The following is a 17,047-nucleotide window of genomic DNA, read 5'->3' on the forward strand; positions in this document are numbered from 1 at the left end:
TATAACTAAAGCAACCTTTTTTAAGGGCTGCAGTTGTGCAAAACGTGTTGAGCATGGAGCCTCGCGTGTTAAAAATCGAAGCATGCGATGCGAGGTGCTTACAACCATCCAAACGTCCTGATGAAAAAAAAAAATGATGACTAAAGAATAGCGTTACCAATGAAAGGAACGTGAAAGATAGAGGGGGGTCTAACAAAAGAAAACATCATAGAAATTTGCCGACTATTACTCAGACTGCTTTGAGTATCCGCATTAGACAGAAACTACATATATCGAATCACATTCGAAATTTCACGCAATGAAAGACGAGACGCCAATTGTTTGATTTCATGAGTGCACATGCGATTTCAAGACATTGCTATCGAATCGCGAACTGCCATGCTAGTTCTACGTGTGCCATCCATGCTTTCATTAACGATATGTATCCCTTCCATTCAAGTGCAGCCACCGCAAAGAGTTTCGTTCATTCTGTTCTAAACCGCAACTTGGATTGCACACGACCGCTACCAAAACGCAACAAATGCTGATTAGGCTTAGCCTGCAGGCTTGTGGCAGGAAGTTTGTCCAAAACAGGAAGAATTCTGGTATCAGCTCCGCTATTAAAAGCATACAACGATTCTTCTCGTGCAGCATCGATTGTGTCACTTCAAAATTTCTGCAGGCGACTGTCGAATATAGTTCCATTATACTGAACCTCATTTTCACAAAATCGTACAACAACAGATCCCTACCCAAAGACTGGAAAACAGGCAAGATGATTCCACTTCACAAATCTGGCGATATTCACAATCCTCATAACTACAGACCTATTTCCTTGACATAAATACCTCGTAAAATATTTGAACATGTCATTTTTTCGCATCTAGTAAATTTTTTAGAATCAAATAGGTTCTTTCATAACAGTCAGCATGGGTTCTGCAAGTCCTTTTCATGCGAAACGCAATCACTAACATTTTGTAATGATCTTCACGCTTTTTGAGACGCCAGATTTAGAGTGGACTGTATATTTTGAGATTTTGCGAAGGCTTTTGACTCAGCCATCTAAATATTGATCCCTTGGTCTTTAATTGGATTCGAAAGTTTCTAACAGAACACAATTTGTGAGCACTAATGAAACCGACTCTCCTGAAGTACCGGTAAGCTCAGGCGTACCCCAAGGCTCTGTTCTAGCACCCTTACTATTTTTTAAATTCAAATTAATGACCTTCCTAACCAAATCCCAAGTACAATATGTCTGTTGGCCGACGATTGCGTCATATATTGCGCGATTGAAAGCCCTAACAATACGTTAACGCTCCAGCATGACCTAAATAACATTTCAGCATGGTGTAAGCTCTGGCTCATGGAACCTAACACGTCGGAATGTAAAACAATGAGAATTTTCCGTAATCAGTAAGCATGCCCTACTTACTTACTTAACAACACTCCCCTTGATCAAGTAGAATCCTATAAATACCTCGGTGTGCATATTACTAATCTCTGATGGAAAAAACACATCGAACACATAACGTCGAAAGCTAACCGCATGCTTGGTTATCTTAAACGAAACTTTTCTTTACTTCCACTAAAACTAAAAAAACAACTTTACATCACTTATGTCAGATGTAACCTTGAATATGCATGCTCGATACGGGACCCTGGACATGCTGCTCAGAAAAATATAATCGAAAATGTGCAAAATCGAGCGGCCCATTTCATCCTTAACAATTACCACAGATCTGCTAGTGTCACTAGTATGAAACTAGCACTTGACCTTCCTCACTTTTCTTCTCGTAGGAAGTTAGCTCGTCTTTCCCTCTTTCATAAGATCTATTATCATAACCATGAGCTCAAGTCCTCACACATTACACCAGCATCTTATATCTTCCCCCGTGTCGATCACTCTAGTAAAGTTCATGTACCTTCACAGCGCACAGTCACCTCCTGATATTCATTCTTGCCGAAAACTTGTCACGAGTGGAATCGCCTGCCTGTGTCACTTGTCGCTATCAGACACAGATCGTTTCCGCAAAGCACTAACAAATGAATTATAAGGCTGCGCCAAGCTGCTTCACTACAGCATTTGCAATTTATTATTTGTTTGCCTCTTACTTTTTATGCTATATCTTTTTTTTTGTTAGTCAATATGAAATTGTGTTTTGCTCTGGTACTTTGTATTCATTTTTTTTGTCATTCTTGATATCCGGTATGTTTTTGTTTCTCTTCTTGTACCATTACTTTTTGTAGCTATATTTATGCACCAAAGTACATACAGTGGAACTTCGATTATACGACTTTTAGGGGACCACGCAAAATCGTCGTATAATCCGGGCGTCGTATAATTGAAAAACCAAGAATATAGGCACTGATGGTCGTTGTTGCCCCACAAAAGTTGTCACATAATGCGTAAGAAAGTCTGCGGCACAAATCTATGCTGCTCCGATGAAGGTAGATTAAATTACTTGAAAAAATGACAACCACGCATTTTATCGGAGGTGTGAATAAATCTTTATTCTCACCTTTTAAAAAAATCTGTGATATTTTTCTGCGAGTTTGCCCAGCCCCGATGCATCAGCTTTCTTTCGAGAGCTGCCACATCTGGCAGCAAGTCGCCGATCTCGTCGCGTGCGCAAGCGAACCGCCGAATGTTGTCGACGTAGCACAACACGTCCGTGTATTTCGGAACGGACGCACTAGCCTTTGCAGTGTCATCCATCTCTTCCTCGTCCGAAGTTCCCGCAGTGTCAGGACGCACAGTTTCGATAATGTCATCCAGCGACGCAATGCCGCGGTTTTCGTTTCCGCGACATTGGAAGACGCAGCACTCGCAACCAAGAATGCGAAAGCTTTCTCGCACACCAATGTTACTGAAAATTTTGCACGTACTAGACGCAGCAGCTGCGGCGCACAACCCACCGATAAGCAAACACGTGAAGGAATGGCTGAAAGGCAACAAGGCAGTGGGCCACAAAGGAAGTACCTTTCCATCCTTCGTGCAGTGGGCCCATTCGATTTTTGCAAGCGCGTACGTCTGCGCAAGCTTCGACCAATCGCGAGGGGCTAAAACTCTTCAGCCCTCTGGTAGCTAGACAGCAGCTAGTTCCGGTTCCCGCGGCTGTCCCAAACGTAGACTGGCTCAACAATCACCGTTCTACACGTCCAGTACAACGACGCGAAATCTAGTGAAGGTTATCGCATAGTATGTCGCAAAGCGCTCTGTATGTGTCTGTCTCTTCTACGTCCTTGTCTGTTTTGCGCTTACTCACTCTTAATGGATTCAAACCAACTAGCCCACCAACGTGTTTTGGCATAGTAGAAAGCGTAATCGAAATTATCTGCCATGTTACCTGCTCACAGCTGTCACTACAAAACCACCCAAAAGAAGGCTGAAAACAAAACAAAAAAAGGCCCCAATGGAAGTGCGCAGTGCAATGCGACTAAGCAAAACGAATGCGCTCCGGCTGGCTCTGGATAACGTTGGCTCTGGCTAGCTATGGCCGACAGCCTGTCGAAAAATTGAAGAGGCCCTGTGGTGGCAGCGCAGATAGTGTGCAAAAACGTGCGGAGGAACGAACTCGGTTCCTCGGTTTCCCGACTTTTTTTCATCCGGCTGCAGTGTTCTTGCGTGGCAGCCTGCATGCGTCGTCGTAGGTTTTTTTTTTTTTTTTTTCTCGGACAGTCCAGCTTAGCGTCGCACGAGGCGGGGCCAGCGTAAAATTGCGTCGTAGAATTGAGGTTTTCAATACATTAGTTCTATGGTGGTTTTGCTGGGACCAGGCCAATTCGTCGTAAAACGCGGGTTGTCGCAGGACCGGGGGACGTATAATCGAAGTTCCACTGTAATTCGATTCTTGTATTTTATTATCCACTGTCATTCTCTAATAATCACTGTTCTTTTTATCTTGCATCGTACTTTTGTTAGCAGATGTATAAATATAATTTCTTTGTTACAGTTTGTGCTTCATTACCTACACTATTATATTCTCCTATGTAATATTGTTTTCTTGCTTTATATTTTGTTGTACTATACACATTTTTTGCATGTATCGATATACCTTAGCCCCTCCCCTCTATAATGCTTCTTGTAAGCCTTGAAGGTATAAATAAATGAAAAATAAATAAATAAATAAATAAATAAATAGTCAAACATTCAGGTACCAAACCAAGAACAACGTGCGTGATAGGAAGTTTGCATTCATGGCCGGGAGATCAACGACAAAAACTCCCCAACCTTATGTAAGACCGCGCACTGGCAGCAAAGGCGAAAGCTCTCATGATACTGCTATGAAAGCTTTCAAATTTACGGACCATGTAGCTAACGCAATATCTGTAGCAAGCTCTGTAACGTCGCTTTTCTTGATAGTAAACTCTTGAGCACATTTGATAAGGAAGAAATTGCACGTGCCATCTTGAACTGCGCGGGGAGCCGCTGGAGCCACACTAGCGACGTATAGTACACTGTATTCACATCGGTGCCAATGCAAAGGATTCCTGAGCAACCGCCCTCCTCGGTGTGCGTGCTCAGCATTCCGCATTTTTATTTTTTCTCTCATGCTTTTCCTCTCTCTGTCCTCGTTTATATACTTTGCACTCCCCTCTGCCACCATAATGACGCCGTTGCTTGCTCCCCAGCAGCGCACCCTGCGTGCCTCCTTTCAGACGCTCAATCGCTACCACGATTCACACAAAGATCTTCCGGCAACTGCATTATAACTGGTCTTTCATCTTGGGGGACTGCACAATTGGCGGTATGTATAAACATACGAGAGTCGATCTTGACCACATTGTAACCAGGCTTCATAATAAGCGGTTACGTGATAAGTGGTCTACACTGTATTGAGCTAACTCATCTCAATTGTAATTGATCATTGAATCACTGTCATAGAATGTAAACAAGAGTGGCACCTACCATGACAGCCCATGCATTCTGCCCAAGCAACAGGCAGTTATAGCCATGTTAGGGTTTGGGCAGTCCACACGCAATCTTCTTCGTACCGCGTTTTGAAATGCACAAAATGGCTAGCAACTGTGCGACTACTGTGGCTATGGGGTCCAATAAACAAAATTTTGAAGAGTGAGCAGATGTTATTTGTTGCTTGCAATGAAGCACCTTGTGGTTTGTTCACTTTCACACGTCTGCCAGTCTACTGTCCTTGTCCCCACAGTCAGCAATAGTCTTGTATGTCAGCGTTGTGAGCGATGTTAGGCCTCCTAGCCCCGGCTGTGTACAGTGAGCTTGGACACGATGCGTGTGGTTGCGTTGACCAGTGTTTCAAAATACATGATGCTTGTATGACTGCAAGTTCAAAAAGAGCTGCTCTGCAATAGTCTCATAACAAAGTCTGAGGTGCATGTGAGCGGAATTTTGAACTGCAGGGTCAGAGGAATCAACGCAACATAAAGTTTGCTTGAGACACACCCGCCCATGACGTGAGAGACTAGTTAGTCGTGCTGTTGTAACCTGACAACTTAGCCTCTGCTAGCAGGTGCCCAACTAAAGCTAAATTAACATCTGAAAGATCACTGATGTGTGAAGAAGAAGTTAGTCCAAACGCATTAGTAAGTAGCGTAACTTTCGCTAGCCATGACACTCTCCCAGAGCGAGCAGCAGATCATTTGGAGGGGTGCTGGAAGAACCTGTCAGATGCAGTCAATTGGAGGCCTCAAAAAAACAATTACTTTTTGTGGAATTGTTTTTGAAGAGTGAAGTTGGGGAAGATCGAGATATATTCTTTTAAACAAGCCCAAGATAGCGGCACCCGGTTGCATCATTGTGGAGCTGGAATCTTTTTCCTAAAAACAGCGTCGTTTTCTTCAGCAATTTTTGCAATAACTATTGTCATCTACACAGGTGAAACAAAACAAATTTTCAAAAGTGCTTTTACAGTGTTCTGAGAGAAGACAATTAGGAATGAGATAGTAAACGGGCTGAAAAAATTGAGAAAATGATTTTGAGAGTTTTTTTTTTCCATTTCTCGTGATACGAATGCTGACCCCCTTAACCAAGCATTCCCAGACAAAGCCCTTAGCTCTCAATGAATGAAATAATTGTTCTGATGGCATTGCAACTTACGCCGACTTTGCGCAGGAGGTCGCCGACAATGTTGAGTGCGGAGACCCGTGCTGAAGGGGTCAATGGTGTCTGGCTCGATGAGCCCACACCCAGTGGTAGCTGCTGGGATGTCCCATTGCTGGCGGCTGTAAAACGAGGAACCAAAAGCAGCTTAAATCTGGGCAAGGAGGTGAACACACCAACAGCCGAGTGCATCTCAAAATTGAAGGAGTACTGTCACAATTTTGTGATATCGAAAAAGGAGCAGTATTCTTAATAAAATATTTGTGGCACAACTGATACTAACAAGGAAAAAAGAAGGAGACAAGATAGGGCGCCTGACTTTCAACTCGTTTATTTTCCTCCCATCACCCAAATATATATGCATGCTTCTAGAGTGCTTGAACTAGGGGGCACAGCACAAGCGACTGTCAAATTGCACACACGAAAACCCAAACAGAAGAAAGCTATCGCACAGCGCTATCTAGAAGCAGGTATTCCTGCTAATAAATAAATAAATTCCTTTTTGACAAAGTGATTGACAAGACAATGACGCATTCGTTTCTCTTCCTTTGTATATAATATGCGTCAAGTACTTCACATGCTGTTTCCCTGCTTCGTCCTAACACACGTGTTCCTCAGAACAGTGGTGTGCAACCGGACGAAGCACAATGTAACGGCAGGTGTGAACCAACGCCATTCTTAATTGATAATATATGTTCCCTAAGGCAATCATTAACACAGCGTCCTGTTTGGCCCATGTACACTTTGCCACAGCTCAAGGAAATTTCATAAATAACGCCCACTATTCAACGCAGAACTGGCTGGGAGTGCTTCTTTTCACATAAAAGGTTAGCTTTTTGCAAACAAATGCAAACACAAAGCTTCGACAGCTCATTGGGTGCTGAGAAGACCACAGGAACGTCATGCCTCTTTGCTTTTTTCTTCAAATTGGTGGCAATTTCGTGCGTCGTGCCTGTTTGCTACTTTCTTCAAATTGTTGGCAATTTTGTGCATGAAAGGCAGAACCAGTGGTTTCTTTTCCCGTGCAGCCTCGGGTTGTCTGCTGCATTCTTTTAAGCTTCTGGAGCAGAGATTTGGACCTACTGGTCAAGAGCGCCGAATAGAAACTGGCTGCAACCAGCCTAGAAATCTGCTCCTAAAAAGTGTCGTTCATGATGTGCTCACACGATTTCAACAATGCAGACCAGAGACGCACTGTCGCAATGGCTCTTTTTACGATTTTGGAGTGTGCAGATTCGTAAGGCAGGAGGTCTTTGCGTGCACGGAGGCTGTACATCCAAAACGAATCTGTAGCATTTAGTGACAGGTTGATGTTTAAAAACTGCAAATGATTGTCTTGAGGTAGCTCATGCGTAAGTGTCAAGCCTGGTATAACAAGCTTCAAAACGTCAGAAATGATGAGTCAATGTGAGGCTGATATGTTCACTTAACCTTGTGGGGCTTTGGGGCAATGCAGATTTCCATTAAACAAGTATTTTCAAAGCTTAGGACGCCTCCCCTGGAGCAAAACCACCTTTACAAGGATAACCTGTGGACTAATGATACACATATATTCGTTCATTTTGAATACTTGGAAATTTCAAGTGTTTAAGTTAAAAATCAAAGAGAATTCGAATCCTGTAATATTCGTAATGCGGTTCCTTAAGGTATTTTTCTCTATTAGTAATTTTTCTATCGCTATACACCTGAAATAAGAACTCCAGTATCGCTCAGGCTGGAATGCAATAACAAGTGACAAGAATGTAACGACACGAGTGGCCCCCTGTGTGCTGATGAGGCTGGCAATAAAAAGAGTGGCACATTGACGAGCTCTCTGAGGCTAGCAAGGGCCGAGTGAAAAAGTGGCCACAACAGGGCTGGCCTCAAAGGTTTTCAGGCACGAAGAACATACAGTGCCTGTATTTTCTTCCTCCCATTGTGTGCACTTTTCTACCAAAATGTCATAGAATGGAAGCTTGTGTGAGCCGGTATACGTTCATCTTGGTTGATATAGTGCATGCGAGACGACAGGACTGGTGCAGACTTGCAAGTAAAATTCATTGGAAAAAAAAACAAAAACAAGCATATATATCGGTGACGTACTGCATAACTAAGAGGGCCTGAAGCCAGGAAATACAGATATAAGACTGCTTTATATTTCTCAGGTGTCACAAAGGTACATAAGTTCTGCATCACTGTCCTGCGTATCGTCATCGTCTCATGTGAGCTGTATCACCAAAGGTGTCATATCTATATTACAGCCCTTGTTCGGGCCCACTGACACTGGGAAAGTGCACAGTTCTCTCTTTGTATTGAACTTTCGTTTGTAAAGGCCCTTTGAATGCTGTTCTCTCATGAGCCCAACAACACGTCGCGAGATTCCTGCTGAATGCACTACTAACCTTTGTCGGTGGCCAGTCGGTTGGAGTCTGACATGCCCAGAATGCGGCTGTGATGGGCCCTGCCTGAAGGAGGGATCAGGGGTGTGGTGCCGCCCGTTGACTCCCGACGCTGCACCAAGGGCGATTCAGCCCCAAAGCTGCTCTGCTCCTTGTGCACAGAACTCTGCTGGATCATTAGCTCCTGCTTCAGGTCTACCACCAGAAGACACATGCATTGCAGATTAATAGGAGAAGGGGGGGGGGGGGGCAACCACTCAATCAGAAGGCTAACAGACCGATTTCATAACTGTAAAGCAAACCTTCATACAATGCATTTCGTCCACTAATGGTGGCTGGTCACTTATGGCAACAGTGTCACGTTGTGTAGCAGCGTAGTTTGCTTGAACACAGTTGCCTTAATAATATTAACACGCATAATAGACTAGACCCACAGCGTGCAACCACGCCGACCTCTCTACTTGAACCACAACAGGCGCTGCCATCAGTTGGGACAATGTACAGCGCACAGAAGTGCAGCATTAGATTGCAACTTGACCCAGTGTGCGCTGCCGTTTTATAGTAAATATAACCCATCAACTAGCCCTCAAGTAAATTTTAAGCATCAATTCATAAGAGATTTGCAATTATGGTTACTTTGAGTATGTGACTGTGGTGAACTCATGTAAAACGCAACGGCACGCAGCCAGGTGACAATTTCCAGAGTTAAATTTTCGGTAGCCACCTGGTGCTCTTTAAAAGCGATTTTAAGTACTACACAGTACTACACAGTACTACACAGTACCCTGTGTAGTACTTTTATGCCTGTGGCGTGGATGAGCCTATTTGCTTTCCCACCGCGCCTTTGCAACGGGCTGTACTGCGTTTGATGTTGCCACAATAAAGTGTTGCGACTTTCAGCAATATCGTGTTCTCGCCAGGGCGACGGTTAACGCGTGCCCTGCGGCTCGCCAAGACCAGACCCACGCTGGTGGCCGTACTCCTTCGGGATACGTGTACACCACACTGGCGCCCAATCCCCCTCTCCTAAATTTGCCTTTTACAGGTCTGCAAAAAGCAGCCGGACATCACCCATGCAATTAAAATGACACTGCTATGAGCGACAGCTAACCTCAGTCCTGCCCTGTTACTGCAGCTAAAAAAATGATAACAAAGGAGAAACAAAAACATAAATAACAAAATAAACACATGACACTATAAAAACAATTGCAAAAGGGAGCACAGGGAAGTGGGACTAGTGTTCGTGGTGCTGAAGCGGGATAGCGTCCACTGCGCGGACGGGCGGAAGGGCGTGACAGTGTCCGCTGGTTGCGATGCCCGAGTGTGAGGTCAGAGGCACGAAGGGGCTCACTGATGGCTCGTTGCTGCTCTTGTTTAGCTGCGAGTCCGACGAATGCCGCCTCGGTTGTGGTTCGGAGGCCCCGCATTTCTGGCTCGACGGAGCTGGGACGTTGCGGGAAGCCGGGCCTCTGCAGTGATCGGGAGGCCGAACCAGAATTGGCTGCGAGGCGCCATGGTGGGAAAGGCAGCAGGGCTTCTTCGGCGACAGCCGAGAGCAGAGCACAGCCAGACGGTCCGACGTCAGTGGGTCAATACCCCCCCCAGTGCCTCCAGTGTCCGCGTCGATGGGAGGGAAGCCATGACGCACTCTTCACGGGCACGCACTGAAGCGTCACGCAGTTACACGCGCACAAAAGCACGCACGCAAACACACACTGCCGACGGCTGCGCGAGCGTAGGCGCAAAGCGTCCTTCATCTCTCTCTTCCGGCAAGCACCGACACTCAAGGTCACACACAGCTCCCTTCGTGGTAGACGAAATGAACACGGGAAAAAAAAGTAAAAACAGAGCAAAATGACACTCATCATCTGGCCGAAAGAAAATAAAAAACAAAATAAAAATAACACTTAATATTAGACAAAAGAAACATAAAATACACATGAACACTTAAAAAAGAAAAACTGGCAGCAGGCTGGGCGGGGTCGACTTTTTTTACGAGAAAAGGCCGTAAAGAAGCTAAACTATACTGAGGCTAGACAGTAAAGTGAGGGTCTTTGGTTGCGGAGAAGTCCACCGTCCGGCGCGAAATCACAAAGGTGACCACTTCCTCAGATTATACCGCTGCGGTGTCCGAATGCGGTCCGCCGCTCAGGGTATGCCCGTTGCTAGCGCGAAATGCCGCAGGGCGCTGGCATGAGCCGTCAAACCGTGACAAAGGGCTTCAGGTCTGCAATGTGGGCACGGCTGAGTTTTCCCAAAGGGGATCTTTCAGCTAGTACGCGCCACGGACGCTCACTGAGAATCGGTTCACAAGACCGGGCGGCTTTCCAACCCTTGGTTCAACCGTTTGTCAGACGTGGCAGGCACGAAATAGCGATAAAAGCTCCGCTTCGTGCCGGGCCAGGTCACAATGTTGCTCGGTTTGCATAAAACTTTGGAGCCGCTCAGGTGACCGGCCACGGGTTCGTCGTGAGAGGTTCGCAACAGTGCGGCTCTCAGACTTTTGGGCATAACCACCTTAAACGGGTCGATGGACTTGTCGTCAGTGGCTATATACTTCAGTAGGAGCCCATCATGGTCCAGCAAAATGAATCCGCCGGGGACTCAGCGACACACGCTGTTTCAGCCCCCTAATCGCGCCCGCCGCAGAACAAGCAGCGTAACGGCGCTCCATCCCTCCGAGATTCGAAACGGATCACTCTGCTGAGCCTTCAGTAGGTCTTCACTGCTGAAAGCGATTCCCATTCTCCCAAATGGGGGAGTCTGGTATCGCGCCCACTCAGGACCGCAGCAACCGCCGCGTGCACGGCGTCACGGGTTCGCTCTCGGCACGGTGGCCTTCGAAAAGTTCCCTCGCTCGGCCGCTACGCAGTGCGCCGCTTACCTGGATAGCAGCCAAGATCGTCCTCATGAGGACTCCCCTTTTCGCCGCTGTTTCGCCCCGACACTTGCATGTGCTATGGCAACACGAGCGGACGTCGCACCGAAATCCATGTTCTCGGCAGACAACAGGGGGCACGAGATAGCACGTCAGCTACCACGTAGGTTGTGTATTCACCACAAAAGGGGGTGACGACACGAACGAGCGCCGAAGGGTGCCCGTCGATAGAGGCAGTGGCCTCTTTGTGCAACGCGGCATGCCACGAAGCAGACATGTTGCTATGAGCCCGATTTGCGCAGGCGAACTGACTCGCTAAGAGCAGTCAAAAGCTAGAGCTTTTGATACCGCGTTGGGCGCCAGTGGGGTGTACACTTATCTCGAAGGAGTACGGCCACCAGCGTGGGTCCGGTCTTAGCGAGCCGCAGGACACGTGTTAACCGTCGCCGTGGCGGGAACACGATACTGCTCAAAGTCGCAACACTTTATTGTGGCAACACCAAACGCGGTACAGCTCGTTGCAATGGCGCGGCAGCAAAGCAAATAGGCTCATCCACGCCACGGGCATAAAAGTACTACACAGGGTGCCACGAGCACGTCTCTGTGGTAAAGGTGATCCACGGAGACACCGGGGCCAAGGCTCGGTTGCTCGAGCGAGGACAAAAGCGCTCGCGTTGGCTTCGAAGGGAGACGGGTCGGCGTAGCTAGGCCACGCAGTAGGACAACGTACCGCCCTTCGGCCGTGCGCACGCAGTGGGGGGCAACAAACGGTGAGCATTCGCCTTGGGCGCGAGGCACCGTCAGCGAAGTCCGACGAGCCCTGAGCGACGGAAAAAATTGCGTGGCTTACCGTTTGCAGTCCCGGAGAGTATCTCTCCGCTCCCGACACAGCGCGCGAAAACCTCTCGGGAGACTCCGCGCGTGGCGCCACAGTCAACATCTGCTACCGGGTGAGGGCGTTAAACGTCACTCCGCTCCCCCAGCGCGGCAGACAGCAAAGGAGGGGAGACATGTCGGGACATGGGAATGGCAGAAAAGGCGGCAAAGCCCGCGCGAAGGCAGCGTGCCTTCCTCAATTCCCACAAAGTAAACAGAGATGAGTATAGCTGAGAGTTTATGCCATTTTTTTTTTTTGCTACCGCAGGTCTTTTCAAAACGTGCGTTGGCTGCCATTTCTATATTTGTTTCTTATATAAACACTTGTCGCCCACTAGTTGCTTTTTGGCACTTTTCTGCCTCCGCGTGTTTTGCTGAGGTAAGTTTAAGTCTGCATGTGTGCCATTCCGCAAATGACCACAGACAGCTGAACTTTCTCAACAGAAGGAATGCGCGAGCTTTTTACGAAAACGAATAGTACCACATGGCATCGCGGGAAAAGGCACGACACCGCAACCCATTCGGAAATAACCGGACCTAATGACAAAGATGCCAAGGACTTAAAGACAGACATTAGAAGAAAACTAGAGATAAGCCGGGAATGAGAAAAAATATCTAGAGATAAAAAGAAATGGGAAGGTGGTGTCACGACTCCTGAATGCAACATTGTTAACAGCCAGCGCTTGTGGTAGTGTTAACGTAAACAGATGCTTGTTGGGTGTGGTATGAAGCACCGTTGGTAGGGTGGCTAGAATGGGGAGGTGTGAAAAGCGGCCGCCAAAACCGGTCCCCAAAGCACGCTGATGCCTCTTGGGGCGCTGTATGCACCTGCGCGGGTAACCTTGCGGAGGAGACAAGCAAGACAGCACATGCCGCTCTCCACAAAAATTGCTCCCACGCTGCGAGATGGTGACCAGTTTTCGATAAAATCATTTTGATCAAGCAAGTGTAGGGCAGTACATGGCACTTAAGCTCTTTAAAGTCTCACCTCTGAAAACTATTCTTGAAAAGGCCTTGATATGTTTAGTTTAACGTCCCAAAACCACCATATGATTATGAAAGACGCCGTAGTGGAGGGCTCCGGAAATTTAGACCACCTGGGGTTCTTTATCGATTATACTCCAAGATCAGAAGTTTGAATCAATGTGCCCGCGCTGCGGGAGCCATAATATCATTTTAATAAACCTCGTATTTATAAGTGACATGTAATAAAGCATTCGTTAAACATGGTTGTAGTACCATAATTTTGCTTGCTAAGATAAACGTAAACGCAAGTGTTTGTCTCACTAGGCACGAAGAATTAAATGTGGAATTTACCTATTCCTAGAAGCGTTTAGGATGAACATTGTCCTACAGGGTACCTTACCTATTAACCACCTCAAACCATGAAGACATTGACACTTTGTACTTTCTTGTGCCATTGAGAACTTCCTTTGAATCTATTTAAATATTGCAAGAAGCCTCTCGCTACGATTGGCTGTTTTGCACATTTTATAAATAATTCTTATTACTGTATTGTATCTTTTACAGTGATGTCTCTGTGTATCAGTGTATAGTTTTGATCCTCGTGATTTTCGACACTTTATTATATTATTATGTGTAATTAATTTCTTACGACTCATTCCCAACTATAGCACTGCAGATATATATAATTCTGAGTAATCAAAATCGTCACATTAGATGCTTTGCCTAGCTAATTCACTTTGCTGAATAGTAGATCTCCCGGAATTTTGCTCGCTCTACTTTACCTATTTTTGCTTTTCATGTTCATGCCAAGGCATGATACATATGTATTTCCTCGCTCTCTATTTGTGGAGCTTTGCTTCATAACTTTTGTATACATACTTGGTGTCAATTTGTAGTTGTAAAGTTTATGTTTTATTTTACATGAATGAATGCCTGCCGTGTATTGCTGCTTTGCCAACTTGTGACTGGGTCGGTACTTTGTCAATCCCTCGAGCTTTTAGTCCCGTGCTCCTCGACCTATTGAAACAAATGAAGTCTCTGACCAAAACAACTATAGCCAATTTAGGCGAATAAAACTAGCAAACTTTGCACAAGATGCCAGACGTAGAACACAGTGGCCTAATGTGCACAGGAGAGTTGCATGTGATAACTTATAACAACGTGGCGCATGTTAAATCCATTTCTCATTGTCACAGACAGCCGAAATAATATTTCACCGTCAACACTCTCTGCAAAGATATGATCACTGACTTGAAAAAATTACAGTAATTCTGGCAGCTTGCATCTACTTGCGGACCATAATCGCAGGTATTTGCAGTGTAAAATCTTTGCAGTGTAAACAATTTTTGCCCCCTTTAACCTACACAGGGCCCGCTGGAATTTCAACTGTTTATGGAAACGTGAGCCTTGCTTTTCCAAGTACTGCAAACTTAATGCTCCGTGACCTGTACTATCAGCAGAAGCAAATTTTATTTTGGAAACCAAACTGATAAAGAGCGCTACCGTGTTGCAGGAACGACTTGCTGACAACTACAACTCGCACAAAATAAGCAGCAGCTCCATTTTTACATGTATAATGAGTGCATCAAATACTAATTACCAAAGTACCGTGCTATACCAGCATCGGTGCTACTTATAACGTGTAACCACCAACACTGCGAAACAAGGCCGGTGTTCTTGCACTCATCAAGATTTTTATCATATTTCTCACCACGTAACTCGCCACATAATATACAGGGTGACCATCCGCCGCTCAGCGGTGTATGATTCATGGGCGAGAGACACTGCTAGGGCATTAGATGGAAGTCTTTCGTAGTCTTTCTCATTTTATTCCATCTCATGCAGCATTTTTTCTACAGACAGAGCAACTCTTCCACTAAGTGATACATGTTGCCACCCTTGGGACTCTTCAAGAGGCTGAACTGAATCATAATGCAGCGACACTGGATCTATTTATTTTTTTTGTCGTTGATACCTTCAGGCATTTCAGAGTAACCCAGCACAATCACCGATATACGAAGTACTTGTAAAACAGCTACCGCTTCGGAAAAAAAAAAAAAAAAAAGCAGCACACCCAAGGAAAGCTTTGCGAAGTGCCCCGTTCACTACCCACGCCGCTGTCATCAGCGCCCCTAGCGGTATCGGCACGCTGAAGAGCCTTCTCCGGAGAGCAAAAAGCGCCGCGCTCATCACACCTCCCCATTCTAGCCACCCTACCGTTGGTTAGTGTGTTTTGTGTGTGTTTCGCCAACTAATATGCACTCACTCAGATATTCTGAATTAAAAAAAATTGGCCCCGTATTTGCATGTTAATCTGCAAATTTCGTCGGAAGACGATAGTCTTGCATCTGGAGAGATTGAACAAAACGTTTATTTGATGTTCTGCCCAAGGCAACCGGTGAATGGTATTCTGGAGGCGCTGCGTTAGAGTGCCTTGAGCCTGCAGTAGAGGCAAACGAGCGCACCAAGTCACGTCACACGTGAGACAAGTGCGCAATCTGGCAGTTATCTTGAAAAATGAAACGCGCGCTCTGAAAAGTGTAGAACGCAAGGTGACGGGTAGGCGCCACCCATGTGTCGTCTAAGCAAAGCGTTGGAAACACTTCCCTTTTCATGCAAGTGTTGCATGGTCAGCCCCACGTGATAAACAGTACGGTCCTCAGAACAACTTATGTATGCCTTTTCTAGTAAAAGACGCACATACAGAATATATACGTGATGTTATGGTGCCTCAGATATGCGCAATAGTTGCTTTTTAATTGACAATTGCACAATTATGAACACTGAATCTTGAGAAACATTGGTGGGCACTGCGGATGAGGTCGGCCCGTCGGGATATCCACTGGTGCCGTTTAACATGCCCGATACCCTTAAATGTGGACAAGCAGATAAATGGACAGAGAGACAGACCAAAATTTTTGCGTCGAAGGTCCCCAAGAAAAACTATGGTCTTTAATATCGCCGACGAGGCTGTGAGGCAATCTTCAACTCATTTTATTATGTAGAAGTGTAAAAAGTAAAACAAAACAAAAATGTCAGGATCAGTCCTAAATTGAAAGTAGATGAAATATTTCACGCATTTTGTTTTAAATATTTGTTCACTATTGAATGTAGAGTTGAATTAAGTGCATTGTGATAAGAACGTCGTGGTATAAAGAAATGACGACATTAAAAAAAATGCAGCAACGCAAACAGTTGCGTTCACATTTTTCAGCCTTTCTTCGTTCTTTTCCTCGTCTCACAATTTCCATATTATTCACTTCATAACAGCTCGCTAAACTACCAGCACTGAAGTTATAGTCACTGAAACTTCGAAGAGCCTCACGTACACTTCTTTTATATCGCACACTGTGGGGGAGCACGTCCCCCCCGCCTCCCTCTCCCTTTTATGGCCGTGCGACAGCCTAGTCGCGAGGACATGTCTCTTCCTTTTTGTACGAGTCAATAAAGCTTCTTGCGAAGGAATGGAACACCCCTGTGGCTAGCGCTCGCAATTCCCCCTTTCTCGGCGCACTCAATGGGTTTCAGTTCCTCAGCGAAGGAAAAAACCTTTGTCAGGGAGAAGGAAACCGGGTCAGCGAACAAAACTAGCGAGCGGACGGCCGCACACTCTCTCTGACAACGGCCTAGGAAGAAAGAGGTCAAACCCGCAACTCCCTGCGAGCCGAGGACAACAGCGACCAAGGAGTAAGCGTCTATCCTTGTTTTTCGTAATATCTCCGCACGACATTGACGCGTTATTGCTAACGTATAGCAACAAAGTGTGTTGTTGACCTAGCCTGTTGCCTTATTCGGTGGAACCCGTGTAGCTGCAATAAGACAAGGTACGAATAGGGGACGTTAATGGTACACGGTACATGTGCGGCTGGAACATTAGCTAGGCTTCTGCACCAG

General features: G+C 45.9%; 1 protein-coding gene across 12 annotated transcripts in view; it reads right to left on the reverse strand.

Moving 5' to 3' along the window:
- nudE (Nuclear distribution protein nudE) overlaps window positions 1-17,047 on the reverse strand; it is a 253,723-nt gene that overhangs the window by 116,500 nt on the left and 120,176 nt on the right. For all 12 annotated transcript variants that reach the window (XM_075883362.1, XM_075883359.1, XM_075883360.1 and 9 more), the window contains 2 exons: window positions 8,437-8,628; window positions 6,053-6,177 (listed from right to left, as the gene is read on the reverse strand). In XM_075883362.1, coding sequence (XP_075739477.1) covers window positions 6,053-6,177; window positions 8,437-8,628 — 317 coding nt within the window. The remainder of the gene's footprint in view (window positions 1-6,052; window positions 6,178-8,436; window positions 8,629-17,047) is intronic.

Source organism: Rhipicephalus microplus, unplaced genomic scaffold (genome assembly GCF_043290135.1).
Source record: "Rhipicephalus microplus isolate Deutch F79 unplaced genomic scaffold, USDA_Rmic scaffold_16, whole genome shotgun sequence".
NCBI classification, from domain to species: domain Eukaryota; kingdom Metazoa; phylum Arthropoda; class Arachnida; order Ixodida; family Ixodidae; genus Rhipicephalus; species Rhipicephalus microplus.